Source organism: Schistocerca gregaria, chromosome X (assembly GCF_023897955.1).
Source record: "Schistocerca gregaria isolate iqSchGreg1 chromosome X, iqSchGreg1.2, whole genome shotgun sequence".
NCBI lineage: Eukaryota > Metazoa > Arthropoda > Insecta > Orthoptera > Acrididae > Schistocerca > Schistocerca gregaria.
In genome coordinates, this window is record NC_064931.1 from 275,298,811 (window position 1) to 275,322,550 (window position 23,740).

The 23,740-nt window shown below is 44.5% G+C and overlaps 1 protein-coding gene across 1 annotated transcript in view; it reads left to right on the forward strand.

The window, feature by feature from the left end:
• The first annotated feature begins 1,924 nt into the window (after nucleotides 1-1,924).
• LOC126298757 (transforming growth factor-beta-induced protein ig-h3-like) overlaps nucleotides 1,925-23,740 on the forward strand; it is a 309,651-nt gene continuing 287,835 nt past the window's right edge. The window contains exon 1 of the mRNA XM_049990203.1: nucleotides 1,925-2,100. Within this exon, the coding sequence (XP_049846160.1) occupies nucleotides 1,979-2,100 (122 nt within the window). The 5' untranslated portion in view covers nucleotides 1,925-1,978. The remainder of the gene's footprint in view (nucleotides 2,101-23,740) is intronic.

The window sequence follows — 23,740 nt, forward strand, 5'->3', positions numbered from 1 at the left end:
ACGCCGCATCTTCCTCTTCCGGCCGCCTTGTCTTCCAGTTTTCACACATTCCTCTTATAATTTTGCGAAAAGTTTATATGCCGAGATTGAAAAGCGATATATTTCTATACTACTGGCTATTAAAATTGCTATACCAAGAAGAAATGCAGATGATAAACGGGTATTCATTGGACTAGTACATTATACTAGAACTGACATGTGATTACATTTGCACGCAATTTGGGTGCATAGATCCTGAGAAATCAGTGCCCAGAACAACCACCTCTAGCCGTAATAACGGCCCTGATACGCCTCGGCATTGAGTCAAACAGAGCTTGGATGGCGTGTACAGGTACAGCTGCCCATGCAGCTACAACACGATACCACAGTTCATCAAGAGTAGTGACTGGCGTATTGTGACGAGCCAGTTGCTCGGCCACCATTGACCAGACATTTTCAATTGGTGTAAGATCTGGAGAATGTGCTGGCCAGGGCAGCAGTCGAACATTTTCTCTATACAGAAAGGCCCGTACATGACCTGCAGCATGCGGTCGTGCATTATCCTGCTGAAATGTAGAGTTCCATAGGGACCGAATGAAGGGTAGAGCCACGGGTCGTAACACATCTGAAATGTAACGTCCACTGTTCAAAGTGCCGTCAGTGCGAATAAGAGGTGACCGACACGTGTAACCATTGGCACCCCATACTATCATGTCGGGTGATACGCTAGTATTGTGATGACGAATACACGCTTTCAATGTGCGTTCACCACGATGTCGCCAAACACGAATGCGACCGTCACGATGCTGTAAACAGAACCAGGATTCATCCGAAAAAATGATGCTTTCCCATTCGTGCAACTAGGTTCGTCGTTGAGTACACCATCGCAGGCGCTCCTGTCTGTGATGCAGCGTCAAGGGTAACAGCAGCCATGGTCTCCGAGCTGATAGTCCATGCTGCTGCAAACGTCGTCGAACTGTTCGTGCAGATGGTTGTTGTCTTGCAAACGTCCCCGTCTGTTGACTCAGGGATCGAGGCGTGGCTGCACGATCCGTTAGAGCCATGCGGATAAGATGCCTGTCATCTCGACTGCTAGTGATACGAGGCCGTTGGGATCCAGCACAGCGTTCCATATTACCCTCCTGAACCCACCGACTACATATTCTGCTAACAGTCATTGGATCTCGACCAAAACGAACAACAATGTCGCGATACGATAAACCGCAATCGCGATAGGCTAGAATTCGACCTTTATCAAAGTCGGAAACGTGATGGTACGCATTTCTCCTCCTTACATGAGGCATCACAGCAACGTTTCACCAGGCAACGCCGGTCAACTGCTGTTTGTGAATGAGAAATCGGTTGTAAACTTTCCACATGTCAGCACGTTGTAGGTGTTGCCACCGGCGCCAACGTTGTGTGAATGCTCTGAAACGTAATCATTTGCATATCACAGCATCTCCTTCCTGTCGGTTAAATTTCGCGTCTGTAGCACGTCACCTTCGTGGTGTAGCAATTTTAATGACAGTTATGCATACTTATGATATAATTTTACTCATTACTGTCTGTGTTGCTTCGTGATTTCTGGAACTTTCGAATGCCTTTAAAGAGTACATCGTTCCATATATGCTGATTAAAGATGATTACCCGTAGAACCAAACTGTGCGCCCCTCTGTCCTCAGCCATTTGCCGGAAACCTCGCTTCGATGTCTCGAACGCTGCACGAAATAAAAGAGGTACAAGTTTCGAGTTTTGTGCTGAAGGTGTGGTCCTTACTAGTTCCCACCGACGGAGCAAGATCTCTAACTCTAACGACCTCGACGTAGACGGCAGCCGAAAGAGCGAGGAAAAAAGCGTTCGCGAATGGGTGCAAGTGACGGCCAAAAAGACGGTCTGGAGGCCGGACTGGTTGGAGGGCGTGGGCGTGTGGGTGGGGGCCAGCGGGCGGCGGCGGCGGCGGCGGCGGCGGTGCGCGGCGGCGAGCAGTGAGCAGGCAGCCATGGCCCCGCGCACCGCCCTCTCTCTGCTGGCGCTGCTGCTCGCGCTCGCCCTGGGAGCCGCCAGGCAGCGCTCGCAGTCGCGCATCCCCTGGTGGAACATCAAGGTCGCTCAGGAGCAGGGGTAAGTCGCACGCACGCGCTGCCTCGCCCTTCCCTAAATTTCCCTACTTCTTTCTCCGGATACAATTAGACTCTCGTCACTAGTAGCCGATGTTTTTCTATTACTGCTGACCAGCTAAGTTACCACATTTACAACCTGTTCTAGAGCCTTTGACATCCAGCTATTATGAACTATTCCAAAACAGATCAAATCTAGTCACATATTATGCGGCACGTGAATCTCGTGAGGTCATTACACTTTGTAACGCCTCGGACTATCACTACTGTATATCGTGACTTCCCATTTTGGTCTAATTGCCCTATAACAGCTAATTTTTAACGTCTTATATTTTGTGAAGTATACATCCGTATATCTTCTTATATCCAGTATTTTCTAACACCGGAGTTTCATTTCCTTTGAGGCTACAACCAACGTTCCATCTCATACTAGCACACTGCATATTTAAGACATGGAGTTGCTGGACTTGGAGTGGTAGAATTGTTCTTCAGGTCATCAAGTTTTATACCTCCTGTAGATACAGACAAACATGCTGTGGGTTCTTAACTTCCGCCGTGCCGTTTTCTGCAGCTGCGTATGTCAAATCTTAAACAATCGTTCGTGTATGTGGAAATACGAAAATTAACAATGAAATCCAGAATATTCTGCAAATTATGTTTGTTACGGAGGGTTCCGTCAGCAGCAACTATAATGGTTTTTTCACATTGCTCTGAAATACATCACATTACTCAGGTTCCCAAGTCTGCCCGTACTAAATATTTATGCCTCAGACGAGCCAGTGAGAAACTACTTACTTCGGCATGTATATATCTGTTATAACTTCCCATCAATTTGTCTTTCATTTAATATTATCGCCTTCAAATTTACCCGTGAGACTTCTAAGCCACGTGCACAGTAAAGTCTTTCTTCCTGCTAGAGAATTCCTCGTCTGATATACCGCTAATACAGACTGTAATTTACTAAATCATATCATTGTTGGAAAGATACTATCAGAATGTTGTAGACCTGACAGTGCCGGCCGTTGTGGCCGAGCGGTTCTAGGCGCTTCAGTCTGGAACTACGCGACCGCTATGGTCGCAGGTTCGAAACCTGCCTCAGGTATGGATGTGTGTGATGTCCTTAGGTTAGTAAGGTTTAAGTAGTTCTGAGTTCTAGGGGACTGATGACCTCCAATGTTAAGTCCCATAGTGCTCAGAGCCATTTGAACCAGACCCGACAGTGTTGCTGCAGTAACAACAGTTTCACTGCCTTTGCCCACGTAGTGCTTTGCTAGGTCAGCCCAACCAGGAACTGACCAATTCACTGCTCTGACCCTTCCACACGGTACGACATTCCCTTTCTCTGACCTGTGGACTGGTATACCCAGACAACTGTAGGGTGACCTATAATTCAACGTCCTTCCCGAACAATGCTGCAATGTAGCCAGTTTCACGTACAGCGTCTTTGGATTGTTGATATTAACACTTAAACATTACGTGTTTACATTATTTCAAAAAAATGGCTCTGAACACTATGGGGCTTAGCTGCTGTGGTTTTCAGTCCCCTAGAACGTAGAACTACTTAATACTAACTAACCTAAGGACATCACACACATCCATGCCCGATGCAGGATTCGAACCTGCGACCGTAGCGGTCGCGCGATTCCAGACTGTAGCGCCTAGAACCGCTCGGCCACTCTGGCCGGCCCATTATTTCAAAACAAAAAAATCCCAGCTTCATGTACTGCATTAAAACAGCGCATCGATATGGGGATCACCAACGTTGTTACAGTCATTGTACCTAACAAGCATGTTGTGATACACACTCTCCATCCCACCTGGTGTCTCTTCAGTTTCTAGTGTGGCTGCCAGAACTCGTGCAAGCGGATCTTCCTCTGTCTAGACAGGAGTCTCCTAAATTGTACTATACATGCGACACCACAAGAAGTAGACTAGGTGAGTTAAATCCGTCGATTACGGCAGCCACGCGGATGGACCGCCTGGCCTAGACATCTTTCACCATATCGTCCCTCGAGATGCCTCCGGACCGCACGTGAGAAAAGATGTGGTGCACCATCGTGCTGAAACCACATTTCCTAACGGACATTCAGTGGCACAGCTTCCAAGAACCGGTCATCCTGTCTATCCTATTGCATACCAGGACAAGTAACTCTTGAGATTTTTCTCTTTCCCTCAGCAGACATGAACTAGTTATACGTCTGACGGACCTGAGTTCCTACTATGTACTCACTCCCCTCTACAAGTCCTAGAAGATCGTAACAGGAATTTTCGAAAGCGCTGTATACAGCTGATTGCCAGAAAACTTTTTAATACCCCAATATATATAGAGAGAGAAATTTGTCCTAAAGCAGTCCCATATATCATATTCTTGAGCTGGGAATGATGGCAACCATCCAAAATTCACACGTGGTACGATTCAAATAAGGATGTATTCTCTCGTGGTACTTGACGGTCGGAAAGCTGAAGCTAACCATTTCACTCATTTTGTTAAAATGTAATTCCTCTTCCGCCTATCTGAACACTTAGCTGTCATTTGCCGCTTGCTTAACGAACTTCGCTAAAAGTTACTTTTAGCGCCATTGAGATAAATTAATCGAACTGCTAAAAATCTGCAGCGTGAATCATCGTCGTTGCTTCTGCGTAAACTGGAACAAGGAAGAGCTGTCGGCCATAAGTCGGTCTGCCGAACCAATAAAAGGAGTTTCTCGTGCATGACCCGTTCGTTTCGAGAAGTCCCATTAAGATAGGGGAGAGAATCAGAAAAACGCAGCGGTCTTGTGGTAGCATAACGAAGCTTTTGAAATCGTGAGATATTTGCAGTTTTCCTGGATCCCATTAGTATTCCAAGTCTAAGGCAAGTACTCGCCGCTCTCTTTATCGTCGAGAACTACGTCTGATGACGTAAGGATGCAATGTTTTGTTCACATACAATATTCCGTATCAGCGTTCCTTAGCCGCAAATCTATTGCAGCCTTTTTACGTACTCCGGAAGAACTTACTTTTTTATTTCAAGATTCAGGACATTTCTGCGTATCACTATTTTTTGGTACATCAGGCTCCTAAGAATGCTGCACATTCACTACGACGTGTAACAACTCGTTCTGCTTTATTCTTTTTTGTTCTTCTTGTTCTTTCTGCGATTTAGTGACTCATCGACGGAGAGATCATGGAGACGGCACAGTGGTTCATCTGGACGCAAACGACGCCAAAATATGCCACGTCTTACTTGAAGGAAATATCTCACCATTCGAATAATGTGAGTTAAAGCTACGACAAAACCTAAATGAGGACGGGCAATCTGGGGTTCGAACCTCGCGAAAATTTTCACTCCAACTGCCTCAGTCCTCATGCAAACAGTGTACAAGAAGAGTGGCTTGTTGGGATTTATGATAAAGATGGTAGCATTGTTAAAGAGCTCAGATACGACGATCGCATGTGTACATGCGAGAAGATTTTTTCCAAATTTCAGTGTTAGTAAATCACAGCCTTTTGCAACGTATCACTTGCTGATAACCATGAGGCCAAAAACTGTATTAGTGAAAATAGATAATTTCTACAGTAAATGGCGACGACGATGTTTTTTAAAACGTTTTACATGATTGCAAACCCTAAGCATGAGAATGTAACACAGTATACTGTTCAGAAAATGAAAACGTGAACTCATACCACATGCATGTTCATTTCAATGGACCATGTGGTTTCACATGATCATACATATACAAAAGACCAAGAAAATCACCGTGTGTTCGTGTTAGCGCCCATGATGTTATTTAATAGCGGAAAGGCAATGAAATTTTTTTGGAAATTTGTGGTGAACACCTATAGGACCAAACCGCTGAGATGATCGGTACCTAGCTTACACTCTACTTAATCTAACTTAAACTAACTTGGCTAAGGACAACACACACCCCATGCCCGAGGGAGGAATCGAACCTCCGGCGGAGGGAGTCGCACGAACCGTGGCAAGCCGCCTCAGACCGGGCGGCTGAAAGCAATGAGATAATAAAATTGCAAGCACAGATGACTGGATGGAAACTGGATACTGATTCCCACGTGTTATATAGAAACAGTGAGTTCCAATAAAGAAGTAATGTTGTCCACGTTGAATACATACGACTGCAAAATATCTCGCGTGGATAAATTTGAGTGGCAGAGCGGTTGTAGGCGCTTCAGTCCGGAATCACGCGGCTGCCACGGTCGCAGGTTCGAATCCTGTCGCGGGCATGGATGTTTGTGATGTCCTTAGGTTAGTTAGGTTTACGTAGTTCTAAGTCTAGGGGAATTATGACCTCAGATGTTAAGTCCAATAGTGCTTAGAGCCGTTTTTTTGATAAATTTGATGCTCAACAATGCACGACTACACAAATGCAGCGCAAACAAGCAACCATCTCACCATAATCCAGAGAGATGTCACTTCAGTGTTCCCATTTCTTTATCACAAGACGGTGTCTGTACTAAAGAGACCGACACGTCCTCATACCACCAAGCGGAAAAACAAATTATTCGATTTGTCGTCCGATCATGCGGCCCATGCTAACCAACTCTGCCCTCCTAGCATTTATACTGGCTAGCTCATCTCGGAGTTTAGGCGAATTGCTTGAGACATGCCTTGCAGTTCCCATCTAAAGATAAACTACTCTAGCACACGGATAAGTGACTGAGGTTCTTTAAGACAGAGAAGTGCTTGTAGATGCGTGCATGAATAAATGGCGTAAAAGGTGTCTAACAGCAGATGACTTTCAGATAGTAGATGCCTCCTTGAATCGCTGATGAAAGACCGTATGAGAAAGATGTGGAGCTCCATTTCATCCGATATAAACGTCCCACACGCGAGAGTACCTTCAGCATCTGCCTAAAGAGCGCCCTGTTGGCACATCAGATACATCGCCTCGAGTGATAGTCATCTTACTCGCGCACTGTCATTCGCGTATACCAACGTTTGCCACGAATGATCAGTGCGAGCGATCTCCTTCCATGCTTCGAGAGTCCAATGGCAGTATTTCTCCGCCCATGCTGCGTGACGGCAAACGAGTTCTGCGCATCACAACAAGGAGGCGTTTCTGGACAGCGTGTCCAGCACTCAGCTTCTGAATGATTTTGTGCGCTAGTTGAGAGAGTGATCGCTATCAACCGTGCGTTCTTACCTGCGGCAGCTGGCTCAGGCTCCCGAGAATCTCACGGTAAGCACATGAGACGATGGTACGTGAAGTCCTCAGAGAGAGCCTCGTACACGCTGTGCAGACGGCTGGTACAAGGTCTTGCGACATTCGAGTAATGTGGAACGCCTAATCATTTCGTCCGCTAGCAGGAGCATTTTTATCTTCAGCACAGCTGCTTTCTCTTACTCGGTTCTACATGTTCATATTTTTTGGGATGAAAGTAAGATTGTTATTACTCTTTTGTTTTCTCTTGCGTTCTACATACATGACGAGTTCTAAGTTACGCAGTCGACGGTGGAATACCCTTTCGACAAATTAGCTCGTTATCATTAACTGATGTTCCAAGGCCCGGTAGTGCCACGTGCACTGTCCACATCTTAAACTCATCATCGGGTCAGTATAACGACACGCAGAGACCATGCGAATTTCAGTATTTTACGAATACGTAATATTCGGTTCAGAAGCCACATTATTCAGATACTGTGGCGTCGAGACTCTGACACGCGACAGGTGAGATGTTGCAGGGAAGTTAGTCAACATACAAGCTGTGACGCTGCGCGTTCATGCGAATATGCACATTACTGTGGAGATGTTAACTGTTGGGTTTTCTCCGATCCCACTTGTTTGGTTCCGAGCATCAATAGTTTTTCGCTAAGGCATAAATTGTACTTCTTAGAACTTAGACTCACTTTTGGGTTGCATATATTTTCTAGATACATTCATGGTTTTGAAAACAAGCTAATTTCTTTCCTACTGTTATGTTTCTCCGATCATAAAACACTTTCTCCCATATTACTATTGTTACATTTCGGTACACCTGTGCTATCATCACCTGATAGTCATTTATTTCTCCTAGATTTCAATTTCGCATAGTGTCTACAATGGCACATTCACAACAAGGTCTCTCATATAATCTTCACAATCGTAATGGGATCAAAGTAACAATAAAGAACAGTTAGAAGCATACATCTGTGCACACACCTAGAATGCAAAGTCATATCCTGTGAACTATGATTCGCATAAACTGACGATATGTTACCCTAGGATATCGCCGTACCGCACGCTTTGCCAGAACGAGTAGTCTGTAGCCTCGAAGATGTGCTACTGATGGTAGCGAACTCGAATATGGCACGTTGTTGAAAGTATCGTTCCAAGTCTTTGCGGTAGCCTATCCCAAACAGAAATTGAAGGTAGCATTTAGGTGATAGGAGTTGTCGGTCAGGCATTCTTTATTGGGGAAGTGGAGTCGTTATTTATCTCAAATGATAATTTAGACAGTACTGGTGGGATTTCAGATTTCCTTCCCCAACACTCCCCAATATGAGCTAGTGTTTCATTCCTAATAATGTCGTCATCAACAGGAAACAAATGCATCAACGGGTGAATTTCGGGAAGAGACACTCGTCCACCGTTTCTAATTCTGCTTTTGTTTGATGTGCTCTTAAAGTGGAAAATTACAGAAAGTATCAACACAGGGTAATTCTTCTAAAAGCGATCACCATTGGCTCAAAGCAATTTACACTACAGTTGCGTGCAGTGGGAGCAGATTGGGTTGTGCGTATTTTGTGTCCCTTCCCTCAGACTGAGTGCTTGGAAGTACAGGTATACATGTTTCCACTGTTATTTATCTGTAACGTGGTATGTGTTCGACATTAAACGATATTCACTCCTCATCAGAGATCGTACAGAATAAGCGAGGGTATGTTGCAGAGTTATGCCTGTGCATTTTTATATGAAATCTCTTAAAATTTTTAAATAAAACAAACGCTACTAACATTCTACATCTCGAAACTTCCTGGCAGATTAAAACTGTGTGCCAGACCGAGACTCGAATTCGAGACCTTTGCCTTTCGCGGGCAAGTGCTCTACTATCTGAGCTACCCAAACACGACTGACGCCGCCTCCTTACAGCTTTACTTCTGCCAGTACCTCGCCTCCTATTGCCAGCAAGTTTCATATCAGTGCACACTCCGCTGCAGAGTGACAATCTCATTCTGGAAACATCCCCCAGGCTGTGGCTAAGCCATGTCTCCGCAATATCCTTTCTTTCAGGAGTGCTAGCTCTGAAAGGTTCGCAGGAGAGCTTATGTGAAGTTTGGAAAGTAGGAGACGAGGTTCTGGCAGAAGTAAAGCTGTGAGGACGGGGCGTGAGACGTGCTTGGGTAGCTCAGATGGTACAGCACTTGCCCGCAAAAGTCAAAGGTACCGAGTTCGAGTCTCGGTCCGGCACACAGTTTTAATGTGCCAGGAAGTTTCATATCGGCGCACACTCCGCTGCAGAGTGAAAATCACATTCTACATCTTTTTTCTTCATCTCTACACATATATTTCTCAACATAGTAGCCCCGGTGATAAAACACATTTCTTCTAACGAGAGACCAGTTTGTTGATACCGTCGCTGTGGAATTTTTGACTTTGTTGACAGAGCCACAAGATTGTACCGCTTCAACAATATCGAACTGAAGTTCTAGAAGGTGTTCTTTAAAGATTCGGTAATAGACAAAAATCGGATGGGGCCAAGTCAGGGCTGTATGGAGGATTCTCGATGACAGTGAACCCAAGGCGTCGGATTATTGCAGACGTCACGGCGCTTGTGTGTGGTCTGGCATTTTCATACTGAAGGAGAGGGTGCTCTTTATGTGCAACAGCCCTTCGAATTCGTGCTTTCAGTTTTCTGAGGATAGCTCACGCGCCGACGTACAGTAGTTACGTTACACACTGCCACTTTACACGCTACAATGAGGAGCCCTCTATCGGCAGAGGGTTGCAACTTGTGTCATCGAAACGGAAAAGTCGACCGAGTAATATGCACGAGATGTAATACCTGAATCGATATTGTGAACAGAATAAAAAACTCGGAGGCATTACTTTCATCACCTTGGAAGGCAAAGTTAGCATTAGTAATCTTCAGGTTGTCAGATTCTGGCGCTTCAGTTCTCTGATCCTTCTCAGTTATAATGTCTATGTTTGTATTTGATATTATTTGCTTCTGATACGACAAATAAAATATAATCGTACGATTACACTATAATGAATAACCAAACACCAAATATGATTTAATTTCTATTTTCTGTTCCTCACTACCTACAACAACGTTCGACGGGTGACCGCGTCTAGTTCTGCATTTCAGATAGTAGAAAAAATACATCCGCTCTGGTCCAAGCTGTAGATTACCCTAAAAAATAGCAGCAAAATCTCGACCAGCGTAGCACAGTAGCTGAAATCTAAAACTTTCGACTTCGGGAAGTATTCTTTTCAGTTTGATGTATATGGAAGACGAAACACAGCTCACTACAGACTAAAGTGAGACAAAAACGTGGACGAACAAATTTCGATGTATTTGTTTTACTTATTTTACCTTGAAAGGGTGAACGAACAAGGATACGCGGACTGTATTCTTACGTTTGATTGTTCTTATAAAGACTCTCGCTCTAGTCAGTGACGACCTTATACTTTTGTGACAGTTACGGACCTTGCAATAAGTAGAGTAATATAGAGCAATAAGTAAGTCGGGATGACTTCACAAGGATTAAGATATTTTCTGCAAATCCCAATTACCGGTTACTACAGCAGAACGACATGTGAAAGACCCGATCGAACGAGGTGGCGCAGTGGCTAAGGCTCTGTACCCATCTCTGGGAAACGCGAGGTTCAAATACCCGTCCGACTGTCCAGATTTGAGTTTTCCGTGGTTCTCCTAAATCTATTAAGCTGAACATCAGAATCATTCCTTTGAAAAGGCTTCTGAAATATTATTCGCAATGCTAGTCCAAAATGAACTCGCGATTTTTCTCCAAAAACTTCGTCGTTGACGGACCGTTATGCCTTGTCGTCTCACTTTCCCACGAGAATGTGGCTACGATCCAGACGTTGAAAAGTATTTTTCCTTTGTAGAGGGATTAGTTGGCAAATGGGGACGGGGGATGGTGAGAGGAGGGTCGGGGGGGGGGGGGGGGGGGGTCGGAAGGCACTCAGCTTCTTAGGATAACTGAGGACGTGAACCACGGCCTGTTCACTGTTGTCGTCCAGTGAGCCATAGAAAGATGGAACAGCAGTCCGTCGCAACAGAATGTAACATAAACACAATTTTTAAGGAATTAAAAATCACGTTAATAGCACATTGAACCATGAAATGCCAAAATGAAACCGGAAATGAAAAGAGGAACAATAATAATCATAAGAGATATAAAGATTAAGAATTTACTTTATTCTACGAAGTTTAGCAACGAGAAAGGGAAGGGACAGGTGTTGATCGTTGTCTATCAGACTGAGATAGTTAGGCGTTACCACAGTAATAATTTGAGACAAATATGGAATATTAATATCAGGAAGTAGTCTATTAAATACACAGTGTCCGCGGACTAGTTGTTAGTTTCGCTGGTAGCTGAAGCGAAGGTGTAGGTTACATTTGGGCGCGACCATATCGAATTTTCGTGAGGTAGGCAGGACTCAAACGGGGTTTACTTTGCTGCGTAGAGCCAAATGAGAAGCTTTCTGACAAAATTAGTAGGAAATCTGACAAAAGAGTTGAAGTGGTTCTCATTTTTATTTATTTGAATCGTGCAACAATTTAAAGTGAGGTGCCAAGTACGGCATTATCCCTTTTAAATCTCATACTAATTTTTTTTCTCTGTGGGCCAAATGAATGCTTACGACACGACTCGCTTACGACAGGAGCGTGCATCAAGTGTCCGTTGGGAAATCTTGAGTTACATTTGCTATAGTTTACCTGTATCGCTCCAGTTTAATGTTTGGATGGTTTCATGAATAAAGCCACGTCCTAATCCTTCCCTCATCCTCGTCCAGTATCGCTAGTAAAGAATCTCTAATGAGCTCGACCTGGACGAAGAGTTAAATCATAACATTTATAGTCTATTTTCCTTCCTCCACAAAATTAGACGATGAACTGGTGAGTTCGTGGTGGCACAGCGGCTAAGCTTAAAGCAGAGCTGTTTAACGTAGGTATTCTAGTTAGTGGATCGTGTTACAAAAGTATTTTTGGCTGAGCGATTCCGAAACGCGGGTTGCACCAGAAAAGCGTGTGCAAATTCTAGTATAAGTTCGGAGCAGACAATGTAAGAAGCGTTATTTTCAATGGTGGCACGTGTGGAATTCCTTATGACCTCGCGATGCCACTCGTAATCATAGATAGCGGTCATAACGCAGCAATTATAAAAAGAAAATCTGTGATAGCTTTAAGTTTCACAGTTAGTAGTTAATAACCATTGACTGAAACATTTAAAATCACATTTGTGACACGCCTTCTTAGCCAGCAGAGAGTGTGGAGAAAAAACAATTGATTTCTCTAGAATACAACGTTGGGCGTTGTATTTGGTTAGGTCAGCTGATAAAAGATTGAGACATTGGTCACATAAATGTGAGCATAGAAAGTCTAGTTCAAACAGGTTCATCTAATACTGATGCGTGTAATTGTAGAAAATTGTTCTTTACTTTTAGCGATGAAGAAATCATGGTGTGATGAAACAATGTAATTATTTAAAGCGCGTAATTTTGAGAAAAAAAGGAATTATTCTAGCTCATAAAATCAAAATATAACATTGTATTTTTGGGGCCCTTTATTATACATGTTGGATACGTCAAATAAAATGCTATTTTTGCGCGAAAAGCAACGAATCTGTTCGTATTGAAGTTGCATGAAAGGCAACGGATCTTAAATGGCTCATGCACTATAGTTGGATGGACTTTTCAGACATTTAACAGGTCTCTTGGTATTAGTTTACTGTTAAATAATTAAAATATAAATTAAAACAATTATCTGTGGCAGCAACTTTTCATTTTCTTCCACGTCGCTTTTCGAAGGCTTACCCCCTCATCGTCAGTTAGATTACGGGATTACATTACTTTTTTGTGTGCTGGAGATTGCCAATTGACTGTTTTGAATTTTATTTCGACTGTGTTACAGGTGAAAGAACCCTGGCGATCGACATAAATATATATTTACATCTTTCTTCTTTGCATGCCATCTAAAGATGTCGGCACAGAAGCTCAGCGTGTTCTGTCAGAGGGATGGCTGAGTAAAATATTCAGCGATGAACTTGAAGGGGTGTCATGTGACATCCGCCCAGACTAAATGACAACAACAGTAACGAACAAAAGGGGGGGGAAAAAAAATTTATATTTATGACGGCCCGCAGGGTTTTCTGCTGGAACATATTCGAAAAGAAACTCAGAAAAGACAACTGGCTACACACGGCAACCAAAAATGTAATATAATCCACTTATCGACCTGAAGATGAAGGTGCAAGACCTCGAAACGCCTCGTGGCAGAAAATAAAAGTGACTGACAAAGGCAGTGGTATTAATTCATATTTTAAGTTTCAAATAAGCCCAGTTTCCGAACCACAGTCCAACTTGGACGATATAAGCTACAGTTTATTAAAAAAAAATGTGTGTGAAATCTTATGGGACTTAAATACTAAGGTCATCAGTCCCTAAGCCTACACACTACTGAACCTAAATTATTCTAAGGACAAACACACACACCCATGCCCGAGGGAGGACCCGAACCTCCGCCGGGATCAGCCGCACAGTCTATGACATACAGTTTATTGTTGCCTGGATTTGAGTAAAACTAGGTTACGATGAGTGTGAAACTAAGAAGTCCCGCTAGATGTTTAGACTGGTAAGGGGTTAGATATCACTACGATAAACTACGTAGTGATGCCTTCAGTAATGTAAAATATTTTGATTTTCCTCTTTGATTAAGGAAATCATGAGTGTAAGAAGACCTTACAAGGGAATTGAGTTACAATCCGCTTGTGTCACATTCATGCTTATAGTAGAGCGATGACAAATTGGGCTTGCTATTCAAAGTAAAAAATTGAAAATGTGGGGTCGCCTTCATATTTTCATTGGCGTTGCTGGCCGCTTTATTTCGTGATCAGCCACCGCACACATGGCGTCGCGCCATAATAGCTATCACCTGCCAGCACCACATGAACGGGATTGTACCTCTACGTATCAGACCACCTGTAGTTCACAATTGGCTGAACTCTAGCTTATTCGGGAGGACGTCAGTTCAAATCCGCGTCCGACCATCTAGATTAAGGTTTCCGGTGATTTTTGAAAACTGCTCCAGACATATGCTAGGATGGGTCCTTTGACAGAGCACGGTCTGTTCCCTTCCCCATCCTTGAAACAATCGGAGCTGCCGCTCCGTCTCTAATTACCTCGATGTCGACTGTACGTTTAACTCTAGCCTTCTTTCCTTTCTTTCCAAAACTAATACGCGATATCATATGTAGCGACAAGAAATTAAGAATACATACAGGAATAACGTGAGGGTATGTGTATTGGGAACTATATAAGAGTTTTATTTTTCTTAGTCGTCCCTAGTTTCTTAATCAATAGGTGCAAACTTTTGAAATTAGCCTCTAGCATTCTGTAAGAATAGTGGACGCGGGGAATGTGGTGTGGCAATAAAGAAAAGTCGTATGGCATGACTGAAAGACCCCAAAGGGCAGGCAATGCAGTATCTGCATGTCTTCTATTACTAACTGTATCGATTTTACTCTTGACTGTGTACAAGAATACATATTTTTAAAAAGTTCTGCTTCCTTCTTTGGAGCATTCCGATCTTTCTAAACAACTTGTGTTTTATTTGATGAATGAAGTTCTAGTGAATCATAATGAAGATACACAATGAATTACGAACGCACACCTTGTAACGAACAGCATCTTCTTGCGGCCTGATGGCGACATCGGTGTGTTATCACATAAACTCCATGGGACAACGAAAGCGTCGGGTACCACCACGATCCATTATCACTCAACAGACGCTCACAGCTCATTGTTCGAAGACAAATCGAATAGGCACAAGGCACGCCCCATGGTATCCCAGATGCGATCAGTAGGAATGAGGTCAGGTTACCATTGTGGGCACACGTGCACCTAATGGCCGTGGAGAGTTCTGCAGTTAATTTTAAGACAGTTCGGTAGAACTGGGGTAGTGCAGGCATCTGCGGTTTGGTGTAAAGCCCACATTATTGGCCAGTTGGTTTTTGGTGGTGAGAGACGATGGCGGACCCCTCTGAATCCCTTGTAAGCTTCTTCCATATGATAACATTTCCAAACATAGCCATATTGGCTAGCGCGATATGACTTCCAACGTGTACACCGGCTTTCAATCCAGGTGACCGTTTTTCATACTCCAAGTGTCCCTTGTTGGTTCTCCTACACCCTGTCCCCATGACATGCGGTGAGCAGCGGTTCACGTGATGGCCAGGCCGCTCACCAGTTGTTACTATCCAGCACTGAATCGACGAATGCTTTGCTGCAAGCTGCGCCGTGACTTCACCCGCAGTATTCAACAGCGACCCTGTTATCAACAGTTTGTTGCCTGCGACAGTTGACTCAGGTCGCGGCGTCTACAGCCGTATTGAATTATTTCTGGTACACCCGTGACACAGCAGCACGTGTGGGAACCAGTACCAGATTGTGGACTGTTCCATGCTATCCGTATCCGCAAACACATGTGGCAATATATGACGCGTCTTTTCTAATCTCCATCTTCATCCCCCTCAATCCATTCATCTCATTTCAGTTCATTAAATTCAGTTCAGATCTGTAGGTTTTATAGTAGGATAATTTCTTATAGCGGTAATGTACCGTAATTATTATAGACAAAATAAAATAAGCTCTCCGTGATCGACGATGAACTGCTCTAAACTAAACCCAGGGCTTAGGTACAGACGACCACGCGATGCCGACAGAGCTCTGGTACACACCGTCCCAATGGCATCATTGGACGTCAGTTTGGGTGGAGGGAGGCACATTTTCGTACTGTGGTCGAAAAATGCACTTCGCATAGTATTTATTCACAAAATGACAAATCTAATGGAAATACTGTTTTAGAGTAGATTTCGAAGAATGAGTTCTGCGGTCGGTGACGTTGAAACTTGCGTGCTTTTTTGCATGTATTTACAGCGCTTTTGTTATTTGGCCTAATGGCAGTGAGAATTTCCGCAGACTTTTAGAACATATTTATTGAATGCGGTAAACCTCCATATTTCATCCTAACGCTGGGTTTGTTCCTATGATAAAGATATCGGCCAGTTTCCTTCCCAATCCTTTTCCAATTAAAGATCCGGTCCGTTTCTACTGACCTAGTCGTCTACGGGATGGCAAACCCTAATCTTTTATCCTTACCCCTTCATTCCACGCTTCACCGTGCGTACTAACCAGGAGGAGACTGAGTGTGTGAGTGTAGTAGTAAATACGTATTGAGGAGCAGTGAGTGGGATGCAAATATTCAGCCCTATTGATTTGCAGTGACGAGTCAAATCATTATGACCTATGCCCACAGTGAGACTGAATCCTGCATTGTGGCGTTGCAGGAATATGACACGGTAAGGAAAGTATATAAGAAGAACAGAGACAAATGGGGAATCATTCTAGCGACGATAAGGGCTGCAAATGATGAATCTACAAAGATAAGCGACTTTGACAAAGCGCAGATCGTTATGGTCCGACGCCTGGGAATGAGGATATCGGAAGCTGTGAAGCTGGCTGCAGTGCTCTTGCTACTGTCATGAGCATCTACGGAAAGTGGTAGTGTAAGCACAAGTAGGCAACAACGTGTTCATCATCTACACACCCTCACAGGTTCAAATGATTCAAATGGCTCTGAGCACTATGGTACTTAACACCTGAGGCCATCAGTCCCCTAAAACTTAGTACTACTTAAACCTAACTAACCTAAGGTGGGGGCGATATTATGCTGTTGGGGGTCGTTCACCTAGGGTTCTGTGGGACGTGAGGCAGTAATCGAGGGCAGCATGGTAGCTGTGGAATACCTGAACGTTACTGCTCACCACTCGCATCCCTTCCCAGCAGGCGACGGGCTCTTCCAGCAGGATAGTTGTCCGCGTCAACAGGCCAGAATAGTGCTGCTGTGGTTTGAATAGCATGGTAGTGAACTAGGCGCTTCAGTCCGGAACCGCGCTGCTACGGTCTCAGTTTCGAATCCTGCTTCGGGTATGGATGTGTGTGATGTCCTTAGGTTTAAGCAGTTCGAAGTCTAGGGGACTGATGACCTCAGATGTTAAGTCCCATCGTGCTTAGAGCCATTTGATCCATTTGGTAGTGAACTCATGTTGATATGTTGACTATCAAATTCGCCTGGCCTGAACGCTATGGAACACATCTGATACCTTATCGGGCTCACAAACCACAAGCCCATTATTTACGAGTGCTGTGTGACTTGTTCGTCAACGTCTGGTGCCGCATACCTCAGGAGACCTACCAAGAACTTGTCGAACTCATTCTACGCATAATAGGTGCTGTATTGCGCTGCAAAGGTGGAGCTGCACGTTATCAAGCATGTGGTCATAATGTCTATGTCATCGACGTGTTTTTAGTTGGTCTCTATAACTACATAGCTGAATCTTATGATCAGATTCTTAAGCTGGCATGTGACGATGTGCAATAATGTTGTGAGTAACGGGGAAAACGCATACAGACGTGAGTGAATTCAAGTGGGTCATACCAAGTCCATTTTTTTTCTTTTTTTCAAACACTGATCGATGGCGAAAGGGAAACCAAAGTGAATATCAAAATTTGTTATTTGCAACCTTTAGCTACACCTTCCAGCTATTTCTCTGAATAGTTTCCGCTCAGACGTAGACATTTATCATAGCGTGGTACCAACTTTCCAGTACCCTCATCACAGAAGGCAGCCAACTGCGATGTCCGCCAGTTCCCTACGCTGGTCGGCAGCAAGTCGTCTGGGTCAAAATGTTGCCCTCATAACCAACGGTCCATGTGAGCGAAGAGATGAAAATCAGGAGAACCCAACTCCAGGCTATGTGGTGGGTGATTAGAGACTTCCCATCGGAATCGCTGCATTTGCGGCCGAGAATTGTCATGAAGATGGAAACGTATGACAGTTCTGTTATGTGACAAGCATGAAATCAGGCGAAATCAGTGCGACTTAACACTTGGCGGAAGACTCTTCTTCTAGGCACCCTGACGTGCTCACTGTGAGCTCAGAATTGAAAAGGGCGTCATGACGCGATAAACGGGCATACTAGAGACACTGCGCGACACATCTGCGCAAAGCTGCACCGGATTTTCACTGTGGTTTTAATATCGCAACCAATCGGAGGTTGAAAACCTCGTACCTTGACGGTAATCGCCATAAATCGAACATATTTGGTATGATCAGAAATCTGCAGTATCAGAACTGTTTCTTTTGACGTCCTACACATTTTCAGCGGAGCGCATGAACAGACTGTTGTAAAGTGTTCATCCACTTCCAGCGAGATTATCCAATTTGGTGAAACTTGTCACAGCGTAAGGAAGCAGGTGAAAATCAGGAAACTGCACCCTCTTACTCGACATAATGAATAGCTCCTTAGCAAAGCAAGAAGCCTCCTTTTTCTTTTTTTGTCTAACGTGATATGTAAGAAAACAGACAAAAAGATAAACTAGGCATGGGCAGTAATCTGGCCATCTGACTTGCAGACACCTGTATACGAGGGTGGGAACATTAATTGTGGCAACTATTTACTTAAAAATAATACTAAATAAATATATGTTTCACATTTTTATTGTCCCTCAAAGGAGTCACTAGCATTGTGTATAACCCATTGCGAGTAATATCTAAATCCGAGGAGTGTAGTGGGTGGTACAGCATTTCCCAAGCCGGCCCGTGTGGCAGAGCGCTTCTAGGCGCTTCAGTCTGGAACTGCGCGACCTCTACGGTCGCAGGTTCGAATCCTGCCTCGGGCATGGATGTGTGTGATGTCCTTAGGTTAGTTAAGTTTAAATAGTTCTACGTTCTAGGGGACTGATGACCTCAGATGTTAAGTTCCAAAGTGCTCAGAGCGATTTAAACCATTTTTGAAGCACTTCCCAGCCCTATCGATCGAACAAATCAGTCACAACTTGCGCCATAAGCGCCGAACTTCTTTCTATAAGTTGTTCGCATGTTGTGTTTCAAAACTCAGCAGCTTAGAGAAAGAAGCGGCGACTCTTTCTGCAGGACCCGTACCTAATTTTGCAGGACAATACTCGTGCGAATATGGCGCAAGTTGTGACTGATTTGTTCATTTGATTGGTCTGGGAATTTCTTTACCACTCACCACGTTCCCTGTTTTAGACCCTTGTGACGTCAACGTGATCCCTAAATTGAATGAAACACTTTATGGCATTCGCTACAGAACTGTTACAAAGATTCGTCGGACAGTAGATCGCTCCACTCGAACTATCAACACAATTGAGGCTTCTATGTGTGTCCCACAATTTCCACGTCGGTGGTGACTCCTTTGAAGGATAGTAAAACTTGAAAACATATACCTATTTTGCTTACTTGTACATAAATAGCTGCAACTATTAAAATTCCAACCCTCAAACATAATTCAAAGTATTAATTTTTCGAAACATACAGTTTAATTAAAATGTGATATATTACAACAAGTAGGTGCACGAGTATTAATGCGTCTTAATGGCCCACTCATACTCCAAGTCCACCTCTGGTTTGGTGCCTTGGGCTGAAGAAAGTATTAATTTTTCGATACATACAGTTTAATTAAAATGTGATATATTACAACAAGTAGGTGCACGAGTATTAATGCGTCTTAATGGCCCACTCATACTCCAAGTCCACCTCTGGTTTGGTGCCTTGGGCTGAAGGTTGGAGAAACATTTAAAAACATCAGTTTTTTCGCAACAGTGTTGAAGCTTAAATCGTTTATTTATGAAACTGTTAGTTATCTGCAGGATAAATATTAGCTCTTTTTGCTGATTCCTCCAGGCTATTAGAGATTCTTTTTGCCAGCAGTGCTGTCTTTCTTGGCCACAGCCAACCTTCGTGCTCGTTTTTGTCATTACTATGTAAATGTGCTGCTAAAATATGGCTACACAGCTAAACAAGCCTCTACTGGCCATGGCCTGAAAATTATATTTTATTTATTAATGTGCAACATCTTTAGAATTTTTTGGCTCATGTATCACGTAGTTCGTGAGTAAGAACAAACTAAAACTACACGCAACGACGAGCTACTAAGCTTGGAACACTTAGTACGAATAATAAATGAAACGGGATGCTCTCATATGGCTGCAGCACGTTTGCAGTACGACAGCGGAAAGATTTATTTATTTATTTTTTGTTTTCGCCCTTGTACCTAGAAGTAAGTGTTGTCTGACGTACATTGTGTGTGGCCTGCCGCGGTAGCCGAGCGGTTCTAGGCACTTCACTTCGGAACCGCGCGACTGCTACGGTCGCAGGTTCGAATCCTGTCTCGGGCATGGATGTGTGTGATGTCCTTAGGTTAGTTAGGTTTAAGTAATTCTAAGTTCTTTTTTCGAAACGCGTCTTGTGACTCTATAAATGACGTAATTGGTGACAGGCTTAAAATATGAGCAGTACCATAGGCATTCTGTCGGCATCCCGTAAAATATGCTCTACATCTACATTTACATCTACATCGATACCTTGTGAATCGTTCTTAATTACTTGGAGGAGTGTTCCTTTTATTATATCATATGTTAGCAGTTCTTCCTGTTCCATTCACGGATAGAGCGTGGAAAGAATGTATGCTTGTACGACTCTTGACTGATTTTAAATGTTATGTGTACGGTCTCTAAGATATGTAGGAGATTGAAGAATATTCGTACCTTTTGTCCAGAAAGACCGTTCTTATGGTTTCCTACGTAATTTTTTGGGAGATGCAGCGTGTGTTCCAGTTAAAATTGATCAACATTTGTGGTACATAGTCTCTTGCCTCCGTTACCTGTACCACCCTCTTTGTATACGCCTCGTATCCCCTGATGCGGCTCCCGTAAACCTGAGCCGTTTTTAAGTGCGACCTGTAACAGCACGAAGACGGCCGTGAGTCAGGAAACGGGGTACGGACTCGCACGCTCCCGCTAAGATTCTTGAACTCTGTGGCAACGTTATCTGTGGTCGTGCAGGAGAAGACTGCTGGGAATTGCGCAAGCCGAGGTGAGTGTACGCGATCTTGCAGCGCCACTCTCGCGCCGTCACAGATCCCCGTCTCGTTTCCGGCCTGCAGATAGCCGTATCTCGGGAAGTGGAGCTTCCTCGGTTAGCGAACCCTTGTCGCGCACTCTCGCACACTTTTTACGGCTCCGGCGACACTGCGACCTCTGTTTGTTACACTTAGGCAATCCACGCTGCACGACAACGCACGGGGTGCACGCCCTGGGGTTCAAAGCGTAGCGATTTTGATCGAATTCCAAATGCTTTACGTGTTCGGTGACCTACTGCAAGAGAAAACTAGAACGTCCTTGACACGGATGCTGTGTTAAAGTCGCGCGCTGCTCGCCCACCACCGATGTTGCCCAACGTGTCGCCTTCCCCGCGCCTCATTCGGAAGGTTACCGAATGGTCAAGTTGAAATTACGCAACGTTTCAGCGGCACGCCACTCGCGATCGTGATGTAATTCTAGGCACAGTGAGCTATTGATGGAGAGGTCATGACGCACTGAGGAGATATTTTGCAGCCTCGGCGTCGTTACCTGCCATCATGTGAGACAGACAAACTCCAGTGATCGAATTCCCAGTTACTCTTGTATGCCAGTAAGAGTTTTTTTACGAAAGAATAGCAAATGGCTTTTGATAAAATGAAATATTATAGAAAACGAGTAAGAGAATGAGTAGGCAAGTGTGGAAGAGCGACAGTGATTCGGTATCTTTCTTTCCAGGGAAAAAGCATTTTCTTTTTTTTCTCTTTAATTCAGCTTCCTTTCGAATAACACAATACTAGTGTTGACTTTCTAAATCAATAGATGCGAGTCATCTCGAAATATCATTAACATCTAGATTACATTACCCTGTAGCATATGTCAACGCTAGAGATTCAGAGCCCTTAAACTAAAAGCGGCGATGAAAAAGGCCACACTAACCCCTTGGCTACCTGTCGGTGCATATATACCCACATCCGAGTCGCGCTGCGTTGCATATACGCTTCAGCAACGCTTTCAAGCGGAAATTTTAGTAGCCGCAGGTTTGCTTTCCAGAACGTCTAACACTGATATGGTTCAAATGGCTCTGAGCACTATGGGAATATTAACATCTGAGGTTATCAGTCCCCTACGTAAACCTAACTAACCTAAGGACATCACACTCATCCATGCCCGAGGCAGGATTCGAACCCGCGACCGTAGCGGTCGCGCGGTTCCAGACTGAAGCGTCTGGAACCGCTCGGCCACTCTTGCCGGCCCAAACACTGATACATTGCTACCTACACTTGTAATTCGTACTTGGAGATGGCGTTTTTTACAAATAGATACACTCGTGCTTTTTTTCAGCTACATTATAACGTCCTTTCCCTCCACACAGATGGGCGTCTAGCGCGCAAAGTTCTGTAACTTCGTGTAAGTAACCTCGGCAGACTGTTTGTTCCCAGTGTCGTGAAGTTCATATTCGCAGTTTAGTGACATATCAGATGAACTGGATACGATGGCATCACGTTCTATTGAGCTCACTATTAGGAATTGTTAACAAAAAACTACAAATAAACATCGAAGGCAACATAATGACAGGAAAACTGCGTATGTTACAATGTACACTCCTGGAAATTGAAATAAGAACACCGTGAATTCATTGTCCCAGGAAGGGGAAACTATATTGACACGTTCCTGGGGTCAGATACATCACATGATCACACTGGCAGAACCACAGGCACGGAGACACAGGCAACAGAGCATGCACAATGTCGGCACTAGTACAGTGCAGGCTGCTATTCTCCCATGGAGATGATCGTAGAGATGCTGGATGTAGTCCTGTGGAACGGCTTGCCATGCCATTTCCACCTGGCGCCTCAGTTGGACCAGCGTTCATGCTGGACGTGCAGTCCGCGTGAGACGACGCTTCATCCAGTCCCAAACATGCTCAATGGGGCACAGATCCGGAGATCTTGCTAGCCAGGGTAGTTGACTTACACCTTCTAGAGCACGTTGGGTGGCACGGGATACATGCGGATGTGCATTGTCCTATTGGAACAGCAAGTTCCCTTGCCGGTCTAGGAATGGTAGAACGATGGGTTCGATGACGGTTTGGATGTACCGTGCACTATTCAGTGTCCCCTCGACGATCACCAGAGGTGTACGGCCAGTGAGGAGATAGCTCCCCACACCATGATGCCGGGTGTTGGCCCTGTGTGCCTCGGTCGTATGCAGTCCTGATTGTGGCGCTCACCTGCACGGCGCCAAACACGCATACGACCATCATTGGCACCAAGGCAGAAGCGACTCTCATCGCTGAAGACGACACGTCTCCATTCGTCCCTCCATTCACGCCTGTCGTGACACCACTGGAGGCGGGCTGCACGATGTTGGTGCGTGAGCGGAAGACGGCCTAACGGTGTGCGGGACCGTAGCCCAGCTTCATGGACATGGTTGCGAATGGTCCTCGCCGATACCCCAGGAGCAACAGTGTCCCTAATTTGCTGGGAAGTGGCGGTGTGGTCGCCTACGGCACTGCGTAGGATCCTACGGTCT